Raw genomic sequence first — 15,744 nt, 5'->3', positions numbered from 1 at the left:
TTTAATTTCAAACTTATATGTATTTAGAATTAATAATTTCCAGGCATTTATTTTTACCCTCTTCCCATTGAAAAGAAAAAGAAAAAGAAAAACAAAACCACTGTAAAAGTATGATTCTGCATCCTGAGTGCATCTCCTCTCTGTCAAGAAGTAGGCTGCATGCTTCATCAAGGGTCCTCCAGAATTATTAATGCTTATTTTGATCAAGTTAATTTGTAATTCCTGTTACTAGTTATCCTAGGGAGGGCTGCAACAGTTCATGTTTTAAACATAAACCTTCCCTGTAATCTGGACATGTGAGAGTAAAGATCAATGTATATGAAAAAAACTCTAAGATATTCATTATCTTTCTGTCATGTAATGTTTAAAAGTAATGAGCACTGTGAAGATACATCTGAATTAAGCAATGAAAATTAACATACCATGTACATACTGGGGACTTTGGTGAAACTTAGAACACCCAAAATTAGTCTTCCCTGCTCTGCCTCTCAGCTCTCTTCTCAAAGGAAAAGGAATTGAATTTGGAATTAGAGAATAGGGGTTGAATCCTAGCCCTGCTATTATTAAAGATTTACCTGTGTGACCTTGTGCAAGTAACTTAAATTTTATGAGCCTCCTCTTCCTCTGACCTATATAAGGTTGCTGCCAACTATGAATCTAATGACCCTGAAGCACTGCCTCAGAGTTGCAAGGGTCAGGGTTCTTCTGCAAGTTTTTTAGTCTCCACCTGTCTCTCTGCCCTGGGCCAGTAGAGTTGCTGACCTGTGTGCCCCACAATTAGACAGATGGAACTGTTTACTCTCCTGCCAACCTTTCTGCTCTAGTATGTTCCTTATCAGATTCTCTTTCCTTCACCACTGTGTTTTCCTGTCCTGATACTCAAAGGTTTCACTTGTGCTTATCTCCAATTCCTCACTGTCAAGGAGGTAAGTCTAAGGGGAAGACGATGAGAAACAACAGTCTAGAAAGCTCAGCTTCAGAGGGGTGATAGGCGGGGTTTGGAGGAAAGGTTGTCAGTTATCTTAATCTCTTAATACCCTTCCCAGACCTGCTGTTAGTATGCATACATATACTGGTCTGGGGAACCTTTGCCTCCCTTCTAGGTTCCTTTCCACTTCTCCATTCAGGAGAGGAAGGTTAACATGACAAGAATCAAGTTACACATTTTTCCTCTCAGGGGAAACAGGAGAAAGGTAAGTAGTTGGTCAGAAAAGACATGCAAATTGGGGTGGTTAGGGAAAGAATCAATGTTAACATAGCCTAAACACAAAAGCAATGGAGCAGAATGGTCTGGAACAGAAGTTCCTGTGGGTTAACTGACCCTCAGAGGGTGGAGAGGGGAGGGATATAGAGGAAGAATAAAGTGTTTGCCTTAGGCTGCCTTTTTTTTTTTTTTTTTTTTTGGTAAACATGCTTGGTGGGAGGGAAACCATGCACATATCCTTAAACACTATCATTCAAGATAAAGAAATTCATATTAAGTTTTGCTTAATTACAGGCAACAGCATGGTTTTCTATTATTCTGTGCTGTATATGTACTTTATTTCATAAGGTAGGCTTGGTCTCTAACCACCATTCATAGAATATGAATGGGAAAATATGTTCTGAGTTCGAAACAAGCCACTTAGATGAACCTTTATAACACCACCCATCTGTAACTTGGACTCTCATGCTAAGCAAACAATTTCTCTTAAAGCAATTTTAGCATTTAAGACTACCTCTGTTATTGTAGATCTTTTTATGAATACTAATCTGAATTAGTTTGGAACTTTGAAATGTCTCTAGTTTTGGCCAGGAACCATCATAGTACAGATTTGGAAAAAGTTTAAATCTGGTATGTCTGTCACTTAAAACTTTTAATATGATCTAGACCAGATGGAGTCTTGGTCTAGGAGTCAGGAAACCTGAACTCTAGACTTATTACCACCACAGACTTTTTGAGGAACCTTGGTGAGCTTATTTTGTCTCCATTTTTAAAAAATACTTGTTCCTCAAATTCCTTAGAGGAATACTAGTTCAGTAGTTATCATATCTACCTTTTGCTATAGCAGATATGGAATTTCAAAGTTGTGAAGAATATGATGGCTTATAAGGAAAATCTCCCCAAACACCAATGTCCTAATAAAAAAAAATTCTTGATTTTGGTGTGCAATCTTAGAAATGTAAATTTTAGCCAATATATAAAGCTGAGTGTGTCATAACAGAATTACAGATTCTGTGAGCAGTTTAGCAGAGTTACTTACACAAGAGAACTGAGGGCTGCTTGTCCTAAATGGTGCTGTTGCCAGGCAGATACTTGTCCTAAAGACAGCATTCCTGGGGAATTAAATCCCTGCAGGGCTGACAGGTCTGCACTAGTAAGTGAGTAATCTGAAAAAGAAGGGAAAAAAATTTTCCTCACCTGGAAAGTAAAAGACATCCTAAATTCTCTGAACGAGTTTGTGTGAAAAAAAGTATTTTCAAATCACAGCTTTAAGTTACATCAGGACAAAGAAGATGAACTCAAACACAGGGCAACAACAATTTTTATTCAAAATAATTACAAAATTAAAATGCAATGAATTTTCTTTTATGGGGCTTTAGATTTTCATTTAACTCTTTTAGAAAAAAATGACATCCTTAGGCAAATATAAGACTTGTGTAGTACTGTATTTTTATTGTACAAAGAGAAACTTATTTTTTTCAAACTGAAATATAGTGACATGAAACCACCAATTATTTGGCACATTGCTGTTACTCTTACAGTCAGAATATGAAGACAATAGTCCCTGTTTGCTGAGACTTTATCTAGACAACTTATAATACTCATAGTGTGATGCAGAGATGTTTCAACTAGAGATATTTTCTATGGTCTTTGTAAAATAACTTAATGCTCATGGAAAAAGCTACAAGTGGCAGATGCATAACAGTTTTGTATGAACATTTCAATAACAGCTTTTTGCCTCAGAACTCATTATTTATAGAGTTCTCATTCAGGGTTACCTTCAGTTCACCACTAAGCTTGCCTCTTCTGTTTCATTCTATGGTGAACTGGCAAATACTTTCTTTTCTTTACTTATATACCCTTGTTTGTTTGTTGTTTCCCCCATCAGTGAAAACTCCACTAGAGCAGGCAACGTTTTTTGACTTTGTCAACCTCTGAACTTAACACACAATGCCTGGCACTTAGGTGCTTAACAATGTTGACGGAATGAATTTCCCTGTTGGAAGAGGAAGAAATGTTCAAGGCCAGCTTGCCAAAAACTTGATGAAAATTTTACTGCCACACTATTTTTGACTATCTTGTAACCACATTATTACAATGAGCTGCAGGTGAGGAAATCCTTCTTCTAAAGTGTACTGGCACTTGCTCTGCAGTCGCCTGGACTTTGAGAGGTCAAGGTCACATAACTAGGACGTGTCAGAGGCAACACTTAAACCCAGGTCTTCCAGACTCTGAGCTAACTCTAAAATTCAGCCTTTTGGCCACTGCCTCGCTGTCTTAATTAGATTAGATTACCACAGTATTATCAAATTACCTCCATTTTGAGACAAAAAACCCCTTCAATTATGACAGCCCATTTTCACAGATTGTAAAGCTATGAGAATAGGTATAAATAAATGTAGTTCTGACTCTATGGATCTAATATGATGTATTTTCTGAAAGATTTTTTATAATAATTCTATAATAATTATTATAACAATTCATTTATGCCCTTTAGTACAGTGTAAACTCCCACAGGTCGAGAGGGCAGGGTTAGAAAATGAGATGATTAACCACTGGTAAATCAACAGCCACCTAATTGGTCTTCTTGCTTCTAATCTCTCTTCTCTCCAATCCCTCCTCCTCATAAATGCCAAAATAACCTTCTGAAGGCCCAAGGTCATGTCACAGCCCTCAGGTCCTTTGTTGTGAAATAAAAATTCCTGAGAACGTCATTTAAGGCTTTCCATAATTTGGCTGCAATCTACTTTTCCTCCCTTATTTCACGATTGCTCTTCACACACTCAACATTCCACCACAAGCTGTTCCCCAAACCGAACATTCCATCTCCTTCCCACATCCTGGGCACTACAATGAATTTTCACAAGCCCTTCCCCCATGGCTGGAAGATACTGCCCCCTCCTCAACTGCCTTTGAGAATTCTTATCTTCCTTTAAGGTTCAGCTAAGAGGACACTTCTCTCTGAAGCCTTCCCAGATTTCTTCCATCAGATGTTGTTTTCTCTTACCTTAAAATTACCTAGTATTTACTTATCTATGTATAAGTCATAGCTACTCCTTCTGGGTACTCCCTTCTCTTATCCTTTCCCAAGCTCCTTGAAGGCAGGAGCTGTTTTATTTTTTGTTTTTGTATCCCTCAAAACCCCTCTTAACTACAGTAGGTATTTAACAATTGTTTGTTGAATGTTTTGAATTACAGAGTTCTTTTGTGGTAATAACTACTTTGGCTAGACACACACACGCACACACACAGAGGCAGTGATAGAAGGGAGGTCAGACAGATTTCTATACCCTATTGTCTGTATATCTTCTTTCCCAGTTGTATGTAAACACAATTTTTAACATGTGTTTTTAAAACTTTGGGTTCCAAATTTTCTCCCTTCCTTCTTCCCACCCACCCTCATTGAGAAAGCAAGCAACTGGATACAGGTGTGCAGTCACGAAAAACTCTTCCATAGTAGTCATGCTGTGAAAAACAAACTGTATTTCCCTTCATCCTATCCGCTCCCCCCCCCCCAACTCTGGCTATTCTATTCTCTCTTTTGACCCTGTCCTGTCTCAGAAGTGTTTGCTTCTGATTAGTCCTCACCTAATCTGCCCTTCCTCCCTCCCTTATCCCCTTCCCCCCTGTTTTCCTTTAGGGTAAAATAAATTTCCATACCCAATTGAGTGTATATGTTATTCCCTCCTTAAGTCAAATCCCTTGAGAATAAGATTCACTCATTTCCCCTTACCTTCCCCCACTTCCCCTTCACTGTAAAAGCTTTATCTTGTCTGTTTTATGTGAGATAATTTACCCCATTCCACCTCTCCCTTTCTCCTTCTCCCAGGATAATCCTCTCTCACCCCTTAATTTTATTCTCCAGATATCACTCCTTCATCTTCAACTTGCCATGTGCCCTCTATCTATCTATACATATATTTTTTCCCCTCCAACTACCCTAATACTGACAAAGATCTCATGAGTTACACATATCATCTTTCCATGCAAGAATGTAAACAGTTCAATTTTAATAAGTCCTTTATGATTTCTCTTTCCTGTTTACCTTTTCATGCTTCTCTTGAGTCTTGTATTTGAAATTTTCTATTCAGCTCTGGTCTTTCCATCAAGGATGCTTGACAGTCCTCTATTTCACTGAATGTCCACATTTTTTCCCCTGAAACTGAATACTCAGTTTTGCTGGGTAGGTGATTCTTGGTTGTAATTCTATCTCCTTTGCCCTCCAGAATATTATATTCCAAGCCCTCCAGTCCCTTAATGTAGAAGCTGTCAAATCTTGTGTTATCCTGATTGTGTTTCTATAATACTTGAATTATTTCTTTCTGGCTGCTTGAAATATTTTCTCCTTGACCTGGGAACTCTGGAATTTGGCTACAATATTCCTAGGAGTTTTCCTTTGGGGATCTCTTTCAGGAGGTGATCAGTGGAATCTTTCAATTTCTATTTTACCCTCTGGTTCTAGAATATCAGGGCAGTTTTCCTTGATAATTTCTTGAAAGATGATGTCTAAGCTCTTTTTTTGGTCACAGCTGTCAGGTAGTCCAACAGTTTTTAAATGATCTCTCCTGGATCTATTTTCCAGGTCAGTTGTTTTTCCAATGAGATATTTCACATTGTCTTCTATTTTTTCATTCTTTTGGTTTTGTTTTACAGTTTCTTGATTTCTCACAAAGTTATTAGCTTCCATTTGCTCCATTCTAATTTTTAAGGAAGAATTTTCTTCAGTGAGCTTTTGGACTTCTTTTTCCATTTGGCCAATTCTGCTTCTTAAGGCATTCTTCTCCTCATTAGCTTTTTGGACCTCTTTTGCCATTTGGGTTAGACTATTTTTTAAGGTGTTATTTTCTTCAGTATTTTTTTGTGTCTCCTTTAGCAAGCTGTTGACTTGTTTCTCATAATTTTCTTGCATCATTCTCATTTCTCTTTCCAATTTTTCCTCTACTTCTCTTACTTGCTTTTTAAAATCCTTTTTGAGCTGTTCCATGGCCTGGGACCAATTCATATTGTTCTTGGAGGCTTTGGATGTAGGAGCTTTGACTTTGTTGTCTTCTTCTGGTTGTATGTTTTGATCTTCTTTGTCACCAAAAAAAGATTCTATGGTCTTTTTTTTTTTTTTTTGGCCCAGTTTGCTCATGATCCCAGCCAATTACTTGAGTTATAAACTCTTTGTTAAGGTGGAGGTCTGCTTTCAGTGTCGAGAATGTATTGTCCCAAGCTTCAGGAGTTTTGTGCAGCTGTTTTCAAAGATACTTCTAGGGACCTGTAAATTTTCAGTTCTTCCAAGGTGGTACAATCAAGGGTGAGGTGTTTACTCCTTTCCTGGCCTGTGCTCTGGTCAAGCACTCTTTTCTGCCTTGGAACTGTGAGGAGGATTCCCTCTCCACCACCACTACAAGCTCCACCATGCCAGTGCTCCTCCTTGCCCCAGGATCACCACCCAGATTTTGAACCAGATCCAAGCACGGGCAAAGCAAGAGAATCTTGCCTCAGCACCAGCAGAGATCTCTGCAATCCCCCTCTGATCAGCCACTCGATTCCCCCTCAGGCTATGGGCCAAGAGCTCTGGAAGCAGCCACTGCCCTTGGGCTATGCCCAGACTAGGGCTGGGATCAAGCTTTTCTCTCACTGAGGTCACAGACTTTTCCTACTGACCTTCTAAGTTCTCTTTGGCATTTGTGGGTTGAGAAGTCTGGAAACCACCACAGCCGCCCGTGATTCAGTCCTCTGAGGCCGGTTTTGCCTGTGCACCCAGCCCATGCTGAACTGCTTTCTTCTCCCAGCCTGGCGCAACAGACCTTTCCAATCAACCATCCAGGTTGTCTTGAGCTGGAAATTTGTTTCATTCTGACTTTTTGTGGGTTCTGCTGCTTTAGAATTTGTTTAGAGCCATTTTTTACAGGTATCTGGAAGGGTTTGGGGGACAGCTCAAGCAAGTCACTGCTTTTACTCAGCCATCTTGGCCTTTCATAAGCTTTTGTAAGCACTTGCTGACTACTGAGTAGAGAAATGTAAAATATTTACAGTACAGAAAACAGACAAGGAAAGGCAACAAATAAAGACTTACCAGTGTTGTAAGCAGTGGGCATGGCTGAATATACAAGTCCCTGTGGAGGCAAGCTTGGAGTTGTCACAGATACCACTGGTGTCGCAAGAGGCTGAGTAGACTGAGAACTGCTTATCCTTTGGGAATTCTGTAAGTGATTAGTAACAAAGAAAGATGTATCATGTGGATATTACAATGAACAGAGTCTATATTTTAAAAAAAACATTCAATTAAAATATGAAAGTTTTCATGCTTTTTATATATTGAAGATCTTATTTCATACAGTAAAGAATATGTGAAAAATTTTAAGTAACTACTAAAGGAAATACTACAAAATATTTCATCTGGCTTATTTTTAAGGGGAAAGTATTTACATTAAAGTGGTACAGTAGAAAGGACACTGGATTTAGAGTTAGAGGACTCGGGTACAAATACCAGGCCTTTAATTTAGTATTTGGTGACCTCAGGTCTTAGGGAGACTATCTCTCCGGGCTCTAGTTTTCTATCTATAAAATCAGGAGATTTCAGTCATGAGCTCTGAGGTCCCTTCGAGCTCTGTCCTATGAATACTATTTATATTCTTTTATGCAACCTTATTAATGCCATGGAGATAACCTATTAAATATAAGGGATTCTACTGCAAGTGATAACACTTCTATGTATTTGATAACAAATGGAATAAAAAGTTGATACTATTTCAACTATTGAGATAGAAATGGACACATGTTTATATTTTAAATATGCTTTCTACAGAGAGTAAGCCATTTGGGAATTAATCATATAAGCACAAAATTGCAACAACACTTAATTGCCACAAACAATAGTATTTTACACATTACAAGAAGAGAAGTCATTTTTAATTTAATTTGCATTATAATGTAAGATTACTCCTAACAAAATGATTTTTATATTTTGCTTTGTAATTGTTTTATGTATACATTCTTTGTCCATCTTAAGATTACTGGCTCAAGAAACTGACCTTCCTCCACAATAGTAAATTTTCAATAAATGCCCTTCAACTATCTTATTTTAATTCTATAGTTCTTGTTCAATGACATTTATACTTTGTCTTAAAATGAAATTGGTTATACTAATTAAAGTCCTTAATTAGACACTGACCTATCATATTTACTGAATATTATAGTTAACTTTATTGTCTTTTTTTAATCCAGAGGGAAGAAATTATGTTTAGTGATTTACCTAATAATGCCTATACCCATATGATTATTTCCTTAAAATTATTCAGAAATAGAAGTATTATATCAGTTATATTATCTACATATGGTGATATTATGGAACCCATTTCTCTTTTCAGTGATTTAGTCTATCTTTTTCTGTTAACAATGAATTAGTATTGGGGAACACATCCCATGTAATGGCAAAGATATGTCTAACAGCCAGATTTTAAATCCAGATATTTTTGCACATGAAGATGATAAAGTATGACACCTGACATTTGTGCCTCTAAGACCTTAGTGTAATGCAAATACCAAGAACCTTTTCAGAAGAGTTGTAGTAATGTGATTCAATTTTTCCCATCACTATTTTCAGAAAGTATGGGTATTAGGCAGGCTATAATTGCTGAAAATTCCATATTACATTTGAATAGGGCCTCTGCAACGGTGCAAAATACTAGACAACAGAATATTAATATTATAAAGGACAGTTATGGCATGGTCTCCAAATAAAGCACTATTCTTTCTCTTCTTTGTTTTTAATATTCCAGTATAAACTAGATGAACACTGGAAGGATTTAAGGTATAGTGGAAAGAACAATGGATTAGGAAGTAGAAGAATTTCTATTATTGGCTCAATTCAACCTTTCTGGGGCTCATTCTTCTCAACTATAAAACAGTGATAATATCAATGGTCTTGCCTCTCAAATAGTTGCTGTGATGATAAAAATAAGATCATGTACATGAAAGTGTTTTGAAAAGCAACATATGAAATATTATTATTCTTTATGATGATGTGACCCAAGATTACAGAGGGTGAAAGGATAAATATTTATCTCTTCTTATTGTGACTTTCCCATCAGAGTGGACATGAAAGAAGTTGGGATTCTTATGGAACTGCAAAGCTCCTATAGAAATCCTTAAACCTCATAACAGAAGAGTCCAGATGTAGGTTTCAGGGCACTTACTTGCCTTTTCTTAGAGCAGAATAAGTCCACTCATGAGTGTAATTCCACTCTCAACCATTACTCATTTGGAAAATATCCAAGTTTCTATAAATAATGATTATAATTCTGTTTCCCAGACATACAAAGTTTTAAAATTATTAATTACTTTTCAAGGTGAACATCCCTAGTTGTCAGCAGCACTCTTTCCCTCTCCATATTAATCTTGAATTTTCTTTATACTTGTATGTATTTAAAAAACAAAACAAAAGAAAACAAAAAAGGTCCTTGAGGGTAGGAGCTATTGTTCACTTCTATCCTTGTATCTGTTGTGCCCTGCAGGTACTTAGTATTTACTATTGAATTGAGTTGAAAGTCTGTTACCCTCTCTGAAGTTTTAAAATACTGCCAAGTGTAAGGATATGCCATTGGTAGTTCTGAAGGTGCCTCATTACAATTTTAGCCAAGTACAATGTTTTTAGTTACATTATATTTTATTTTATGATTACTATAATCTATAAAATCATTATATAGTTGGAAATTTTTTCCAATTTATTTTTATAAAAAGATGTGGAATTCAAGGGATGTTAGAGAATAAAGTAATATACGTATGAATCAATTTCTGTCTCAATATGCTGAATTTGTTAAATTATTCTATAACATTTTGATTCAGCTAACTCTTTGGAGTTTAATGACTTTCTGCATTTGGATTTTTTTAAGTACTCTAGTATAGGTCAGATACTAATTACTATGGAGTATATGGAGAATTCATTATAAAGCCCTTTGGGCTTCCACCCATGCTGCAGCCTCACGTTAGCCAAAGCTAAGATCCAAAATTAAAAGAAGAGTTCTGATGTATTATTTATTACTGCACCCACCAAAGTTTCTGGTTAATGACTCCTTAAAAATAAATAATTTTCAAAACCACTAGAGGGCAACATATTTCTAAGTTAGCAACAACGAAATCTATCTGAAATTTTTTAACTATAGGGAAGTCACATAATAAAGGGAATAAAAATATATACAAACTGAAAATAAACTATCTTTTAGTGAGTTAGAATACATCAAGTGCAAACTTTAATTGTGAATCATAGTGTAATTTAAGCAGATCACTTAACAACAACCCAAAAAAATTGCAAGGCTGTACATATCATCATCTGATACCAAATAGGTAAAGGAAAACCATAAACTGCACTGGGAATAGGAAACGAAACCACAAAGGTGTCTGGAGAGAGATCTTTTATTTTAAAGATAAAGCATTGCTATGATGTGGAGAAAAAGATCTCTGGAAAGGAAAAAAAAAAATCTGTGCAAAAAATGCCAGCATGCATAAGCATGAAACCATCAAGTGGAAACTCAAAGGGTGCATTTCCCCTCCCCATGCTTTCATGCAATCTGAGCCTCTTACCAGCAACAGGTCCATGTTGATGACAAATTAAAAGTTCCCCCCCCTCCCCTTAAATTACTAAGCAAACTACAAACTGATGTTTCGGACTTAAATGATAAGGTCTTTCCTGTGCAGCAACTAAAAGATTTATATTTTATTTTGCAGACAAGTAATATTTCTTACCAACTGCAAGTTATTTTTAGTCACATTTATTTTTCCATAGTGAAAGCCAATAAAAATCACTCATTTTGGAAAAAAAAAGGATTGCCCCCTTTTAAATAGAACATCTTCCAATAAAGCGATGAAATGTAAAAGAATTTATTTACAAACACATATATCCTTTTTAATAAACAGGGAACCCCCTTGTGGTTCTGATCTTCTCATACAGGATGAAATAATTCCAACTCTGTGAAAAGGTGACCTCACCAAAAAATGATGTAACCTTTTTGAAACAAGGAGAAACAACACAAGACCTTGTGTTACAATTTGAGGAACTTCAGGGGTGAAGTCACTTTCTAAAAACACTTAATAATTCGGGGAACTATATAAGGTATTCTGTATCTTTCAGTTTTTGGTTTTGTTTTTTTAAGCCAAATCCTTAGTGTCTTCTGCTCATGGATGGCTACTATTTTTTTTTTTTTGTTTGTTTGTTTGTTTTGTTTTTTTAAAGGCTCTGTTCCAATGTTCCCTCTAACAAATAAAACTGCATAAATATTTTTTAAGAAGAAATGTCAGAATTTAGTTCATAAGACTGTATTTTATTAAATACTTCCAAAATAAGTAAGTAAAAATCTGCTAAAGGGAACATTGTTTATATTTAAAATATCTGATAGAATCGAGGACTTTCTGAACCCCTTTTATCTTATCAAGCAGAAACCCACACTCACCAACTCCAATTCATCCTCCTCCGACTGTACTCAGCAAACAAGAGGGATAACAGAGTTACTAAGACTGTCATTGCTCTAAACTATTTTTTTAAAAGAAAACATTCAAGTTTTAACAATATGATTATATACTTAACCTACTATTTACTCTACACAAGCCTAAATCTCATTCATAAAGATTGCAAAGGTTGCCATACAATTCTATCACAGGTTTCTCACTTGCACATAGGTTTATATAAGTAAAATAATTTAAGTGTGTAAAAACAAGCAAAGGCCATAAATTAAAGTGGAAGAACATGAAAATTTAAATTAAGAGATCAGATAAAACTGAACACATTCGTTCCTTTTTCCTAAATCATCCAGAAAGTATTTTTTACATAGCTGAAAATATTTAGTTAATTCTGTGAAGGAACTATCTAGACTATTTTACTCTATACTGAAATGTTTCCTTTTTTAATTGAATAATTAAATTTTTATATCAATTATTGCTTGAAAAGTTGCATGGTATAATCGGGGGCAAGTTGCCTCTGACACATATTACCTGTCATTGAACCTCTCAATTCTCCAGGAAACTCCAACCAAACTACAGACCAGTTATTGATCTGTGTCCATGGGAGTATCCACACTTGCAGCCCCATCCCCAACCCCTTACCCCCATGAAATCACATGTCTGGACTTAAAAAAAATAATTAGTGTTCTGTTTTTTTCCACACACATGAACAAAAGCAAGTGAGAGATAGGGACTTGGCCTATGATGTCATTAGCATAGGGAACTCTTGGATGAGGAAACTCCCTTTATCAAAGCAGGCTTGATCCTTCTTTCTTAAAGAGTTGCTTGGAGCACCTAAAGGTTAAGTACCTTAAGTCACACACCTACTGTCAGGCAAGACTTGAACTCAGGTCTTCCTGGTTCTAACATGAACAAAATGGGTGATTATTTAACTTTGTACAAAATTTCATTTTATAATAGGACTTTCCGTAAGGTTACGATAACTTCACCGTTTGGTTATAGATATACTTAATTCTATTTCAATTAAAAGATGCCTGTCTAGAATTCTGTAAATATTTGTTTTTTGACATTCATGAATATTTTATTCTCCTTTATTGAATATACATCTAATGGGATTAAGGGTCATAATGTTTTATATGGAGAGAATTTGAGTCTTCAAAGGGAAGATTTTTCTGTCCAAAAACACAAAATAATCTCATTTCAAACATTTTTAAAAAATAATTAAATGCAGTTTCCCCTTTTTACCCACCAGTTTATCAACTGTTTTCATAAATATGTTATCTGTTATCACTTTATAATATTTAAATTAAAAAATGAGTGGCTTTTAGGTCTGGTTTTTTAGCATTTTAATCTACTGCTCATGCCAAATCCCCTCAACAAAGGATCCAGTTAGAAAGCCTAAATTTAAATCCTACCTCTGATGATGGCTTAGAATAGCCTAACCTGTGTGTCTTCAGGCAAATCACTTGACTCTTCTGGTTCGAGGTTTCTTCATTCATACAATAAGGAGGGTAGACTCAATCTTTAAGTTTCCCCACCCAGTCCTTCAGGTAGAAGTACTATGATACTAATTTCAAAGTAGAGGGCTCTTTAATTAGGTGTGCTTTTTTAAATCTGCCAGTATTACTTTTAGTTAGCCAGAAGGAATGAAATGGTGTGTTAGGTAATAAAGGGTGGAGAGCCTTTAAATTATTAGGATATAATCTTAAAACACAAACTTGCTAAGCTGCCCATAATAACCACATTTTTATCCACTACAAAAGTCAAATTAAGTATGAGAGTACATTCCTGGCTTTACCTTCTCCATACAAATGAAATCAGGGCCTGAAAAATAATTGGAAGTTGTGCTAAGAAAACAAGAAGGTGTAGTTTAGTTCTTCTAATCATTATAATGACAGCTAAGCTGTCTATGGAGAGTGGGGAAGAAAAGTGAAGTTGCTAGCTACACTTCATTCTAGTTTTTAAACACTCTTCAATGATCTGAATAGAACAGAAAAACCAACCTGGTGGCCTGCCCTACAAATCTCTCACAAATTTAGCTGGTATTTTATGTATCATTACAAAATAAGTTTATCACTTATTCTTCTTTGTTGTGAGGTAAGTCATGTTTACTTCAATAATATTCTGCCTAACCTACTGGCCTAACCTGCTGACTAATGTTATATAGATCTGTGTTAAATGTAAAACATTTATATAGAAATGTTTTCGTAATCATGATACTTCATAAATAAGTAGGAGGGCTATCTTCATCCCCAAAGGAAGCTGTGAACCAGCTTTACATCTACATAATATTTATAATTACATCTACATAAAATATGCTTTAAAGAATGGAGTTGAAGACTTGTTAAACTTACCAATGGAGGCATCATACCCTTGCTAGAAGGGGGGATAACTACTCGAAGGTCTGGTTTTCGATTGTTCATTCCAAGGTTTCCACCTCCAGGAGGAGGGGGAGATTTTGTAGGCATTACTTTGCCTAAACTACTGCTCCCAGTAGATACTAACAGATTTGGAGATGATCTTGAGTTTACAAAGCCATTCCCTAGAAAATAAAATATTAATCATTATAATGGGCAGAAATGGATATTAAAATAGCAAAGATACAAAAAATTCATAAAAGAAAAACCAGTATCTTTTGATATTTAGAAGAACTGAAGGAAAATGAATAGCAAAAAGAATCCATGTAACTTTAATATGTTTGTAGATGTTTAAGACTACTGCTCCTTATCACCTAGTTATCTGTGAATCACAAAACAATTCAGTATAGTATGGTATTAAACAATATTTATCATAGGGGCCCGAGATCTTAGAAAAGTTCCAAAGGGGTGAATGAGTTTAGACTTCAAGCACTCCACAATTAAAAAATCTCTTTGAAGGTGGTGTTTACTAATGGACAACACCTCTTCTTGCTACATAAAGAAAACAGTTGTTACTCATATAGAGTTTTAAAGGTTACAATGTACTTCATTTGTGTTCTTAACTGATATTCATAATTGTGCTGTGGGGTAATACAGACAATTCTCCTTCTACAGAAATTCACATTACATAAATCTGACTTGACATAAAAAATTCTGAAAGAAATCTGAATCAGGATTTTGAATGAGGATCTGATTGAGCTGCTAGCTGCAAAGATTTCAGAAGAAAGGGAAGCTTTGGAACCTGAGGTCAAACCAAAAAGTTTCACAACAAAACAACTGGCAGAAGCAATTTCATCATATGAGTGAATTTTTTTCTTTTATTGAAAAGACAGATCCAAATAACTTCAAGATTTTTAAAAGTTCATGGGGCAGCTAGGTGGTGCAGTGGATAGAGCACCGGCCCTGGAGTCAGGAGGACCTGAGTTCAAATCCGGACTCAGACACATAACACTTACTAGCTGTGTGACAATGGGCATGTCGCTTAACCCCAACTGCCTCACCAAGAAAAAAAAATATTTTTAAAAGTTCAAAGACTAGATGAGGATAATAGTGCTCGCTATCATCGGATATACAAGGAAAAAAAGAGAGCCACTGTCCAAACACTGCTATGATTCTCTAACTGGGATCCTATCCTGCTCATTGGCCCAACCCTCCACTCTAAACTCAACAAGACCATCTTAGAGAAATAAAGAATGAGAGTTTAAAGAGGCTACACAACTCTTAGGGCACAAATCCACATATAAAGAATCCTCCCTAGAATCCTTAGTAAGTAGAAAACATCATGGTTTAATCAAAAGATCAATGTATTTAGAGGAAGTTTTTACATTCAGCTAAGTTTATCTGAAATAATCATTTTAAAAAATTTTAAATCCAGCCACAACCCAGTGGATGTAGGTATGCCACCTACTACTTGTAACCTTGTGTAAACCTACTTTTATCTCTCTAGACAAAGCATTTTTAACCTTTTTTTTTTCATGAACCCCTTTGGTTCATGGGCCACTTCTCAGGATGTTTTTAATTTTATTTATTTGTTTTTAGTTTTCAACATTCACTTCCATCAGATTTTTAAGTTCTAAATTTTCTCCCCTTCCCTCTGCTCCAAGACAGCATGCAATCTGATATAGACTATACATGTACAATCATATTAAACATGTTTTCACGTTAGTCATGTTGTAAAGA

General features: G+C 35.7%; 1 protein-coding gene across 10 annotated transcripts in view; it reads right to left on the bottom strand.

Moving 5' to 3' along the window:
* MEF2A (myocyte enhancer factor 2A) overlaps positions 1–15,744 on the bottom strand; it is a 236,637-nt gene that overhangs the window by 1,065 nt on the left and 219,828 nt on the right. For all 10 annotated transcript variants that reach the window (XM_027852028.1, XM_027852027.1, XM_027852032.1 and 7 more), the window contains 3 exons: positions 14,002–14,189; positions 7,269–7,395; positions 2,244–2,370 (listed from right to left, as the gene is read on the bottom strand). In XM_027852028.1, the coding sequence (XP_027707829.1) occupies positions 2,244–2,370; positions 7,269–7,395; positions 14,002–14,189 (442 nt within the window). The remainder of the gene's footprint in view (positions 1–2,243; positions 2,371–7,268; positions 7,396–14,001; positions 14,190–15,744) is intronic.

This window comes from Vombatus ursinus, unplaced genomic scaffold (assembly GCF_900497805.2).
Source record: "Vombatus ursinus unplaced genomic scaffold, bare-nosed wombat genome assembly UNPS02009205.1, whole genome shotgun sequence".
Classification (NCBI taxonomy): Eukaryota; Metazoa; Chordata; class Mammalia; order Diprotodontia; family Vombatidae; genus Vombatus; species Vombatus ursinus.
Note: the sequence above shows the minus strand (reverse complement) of the source record. Positions and strands in the feature narration are given on the sequence as shown.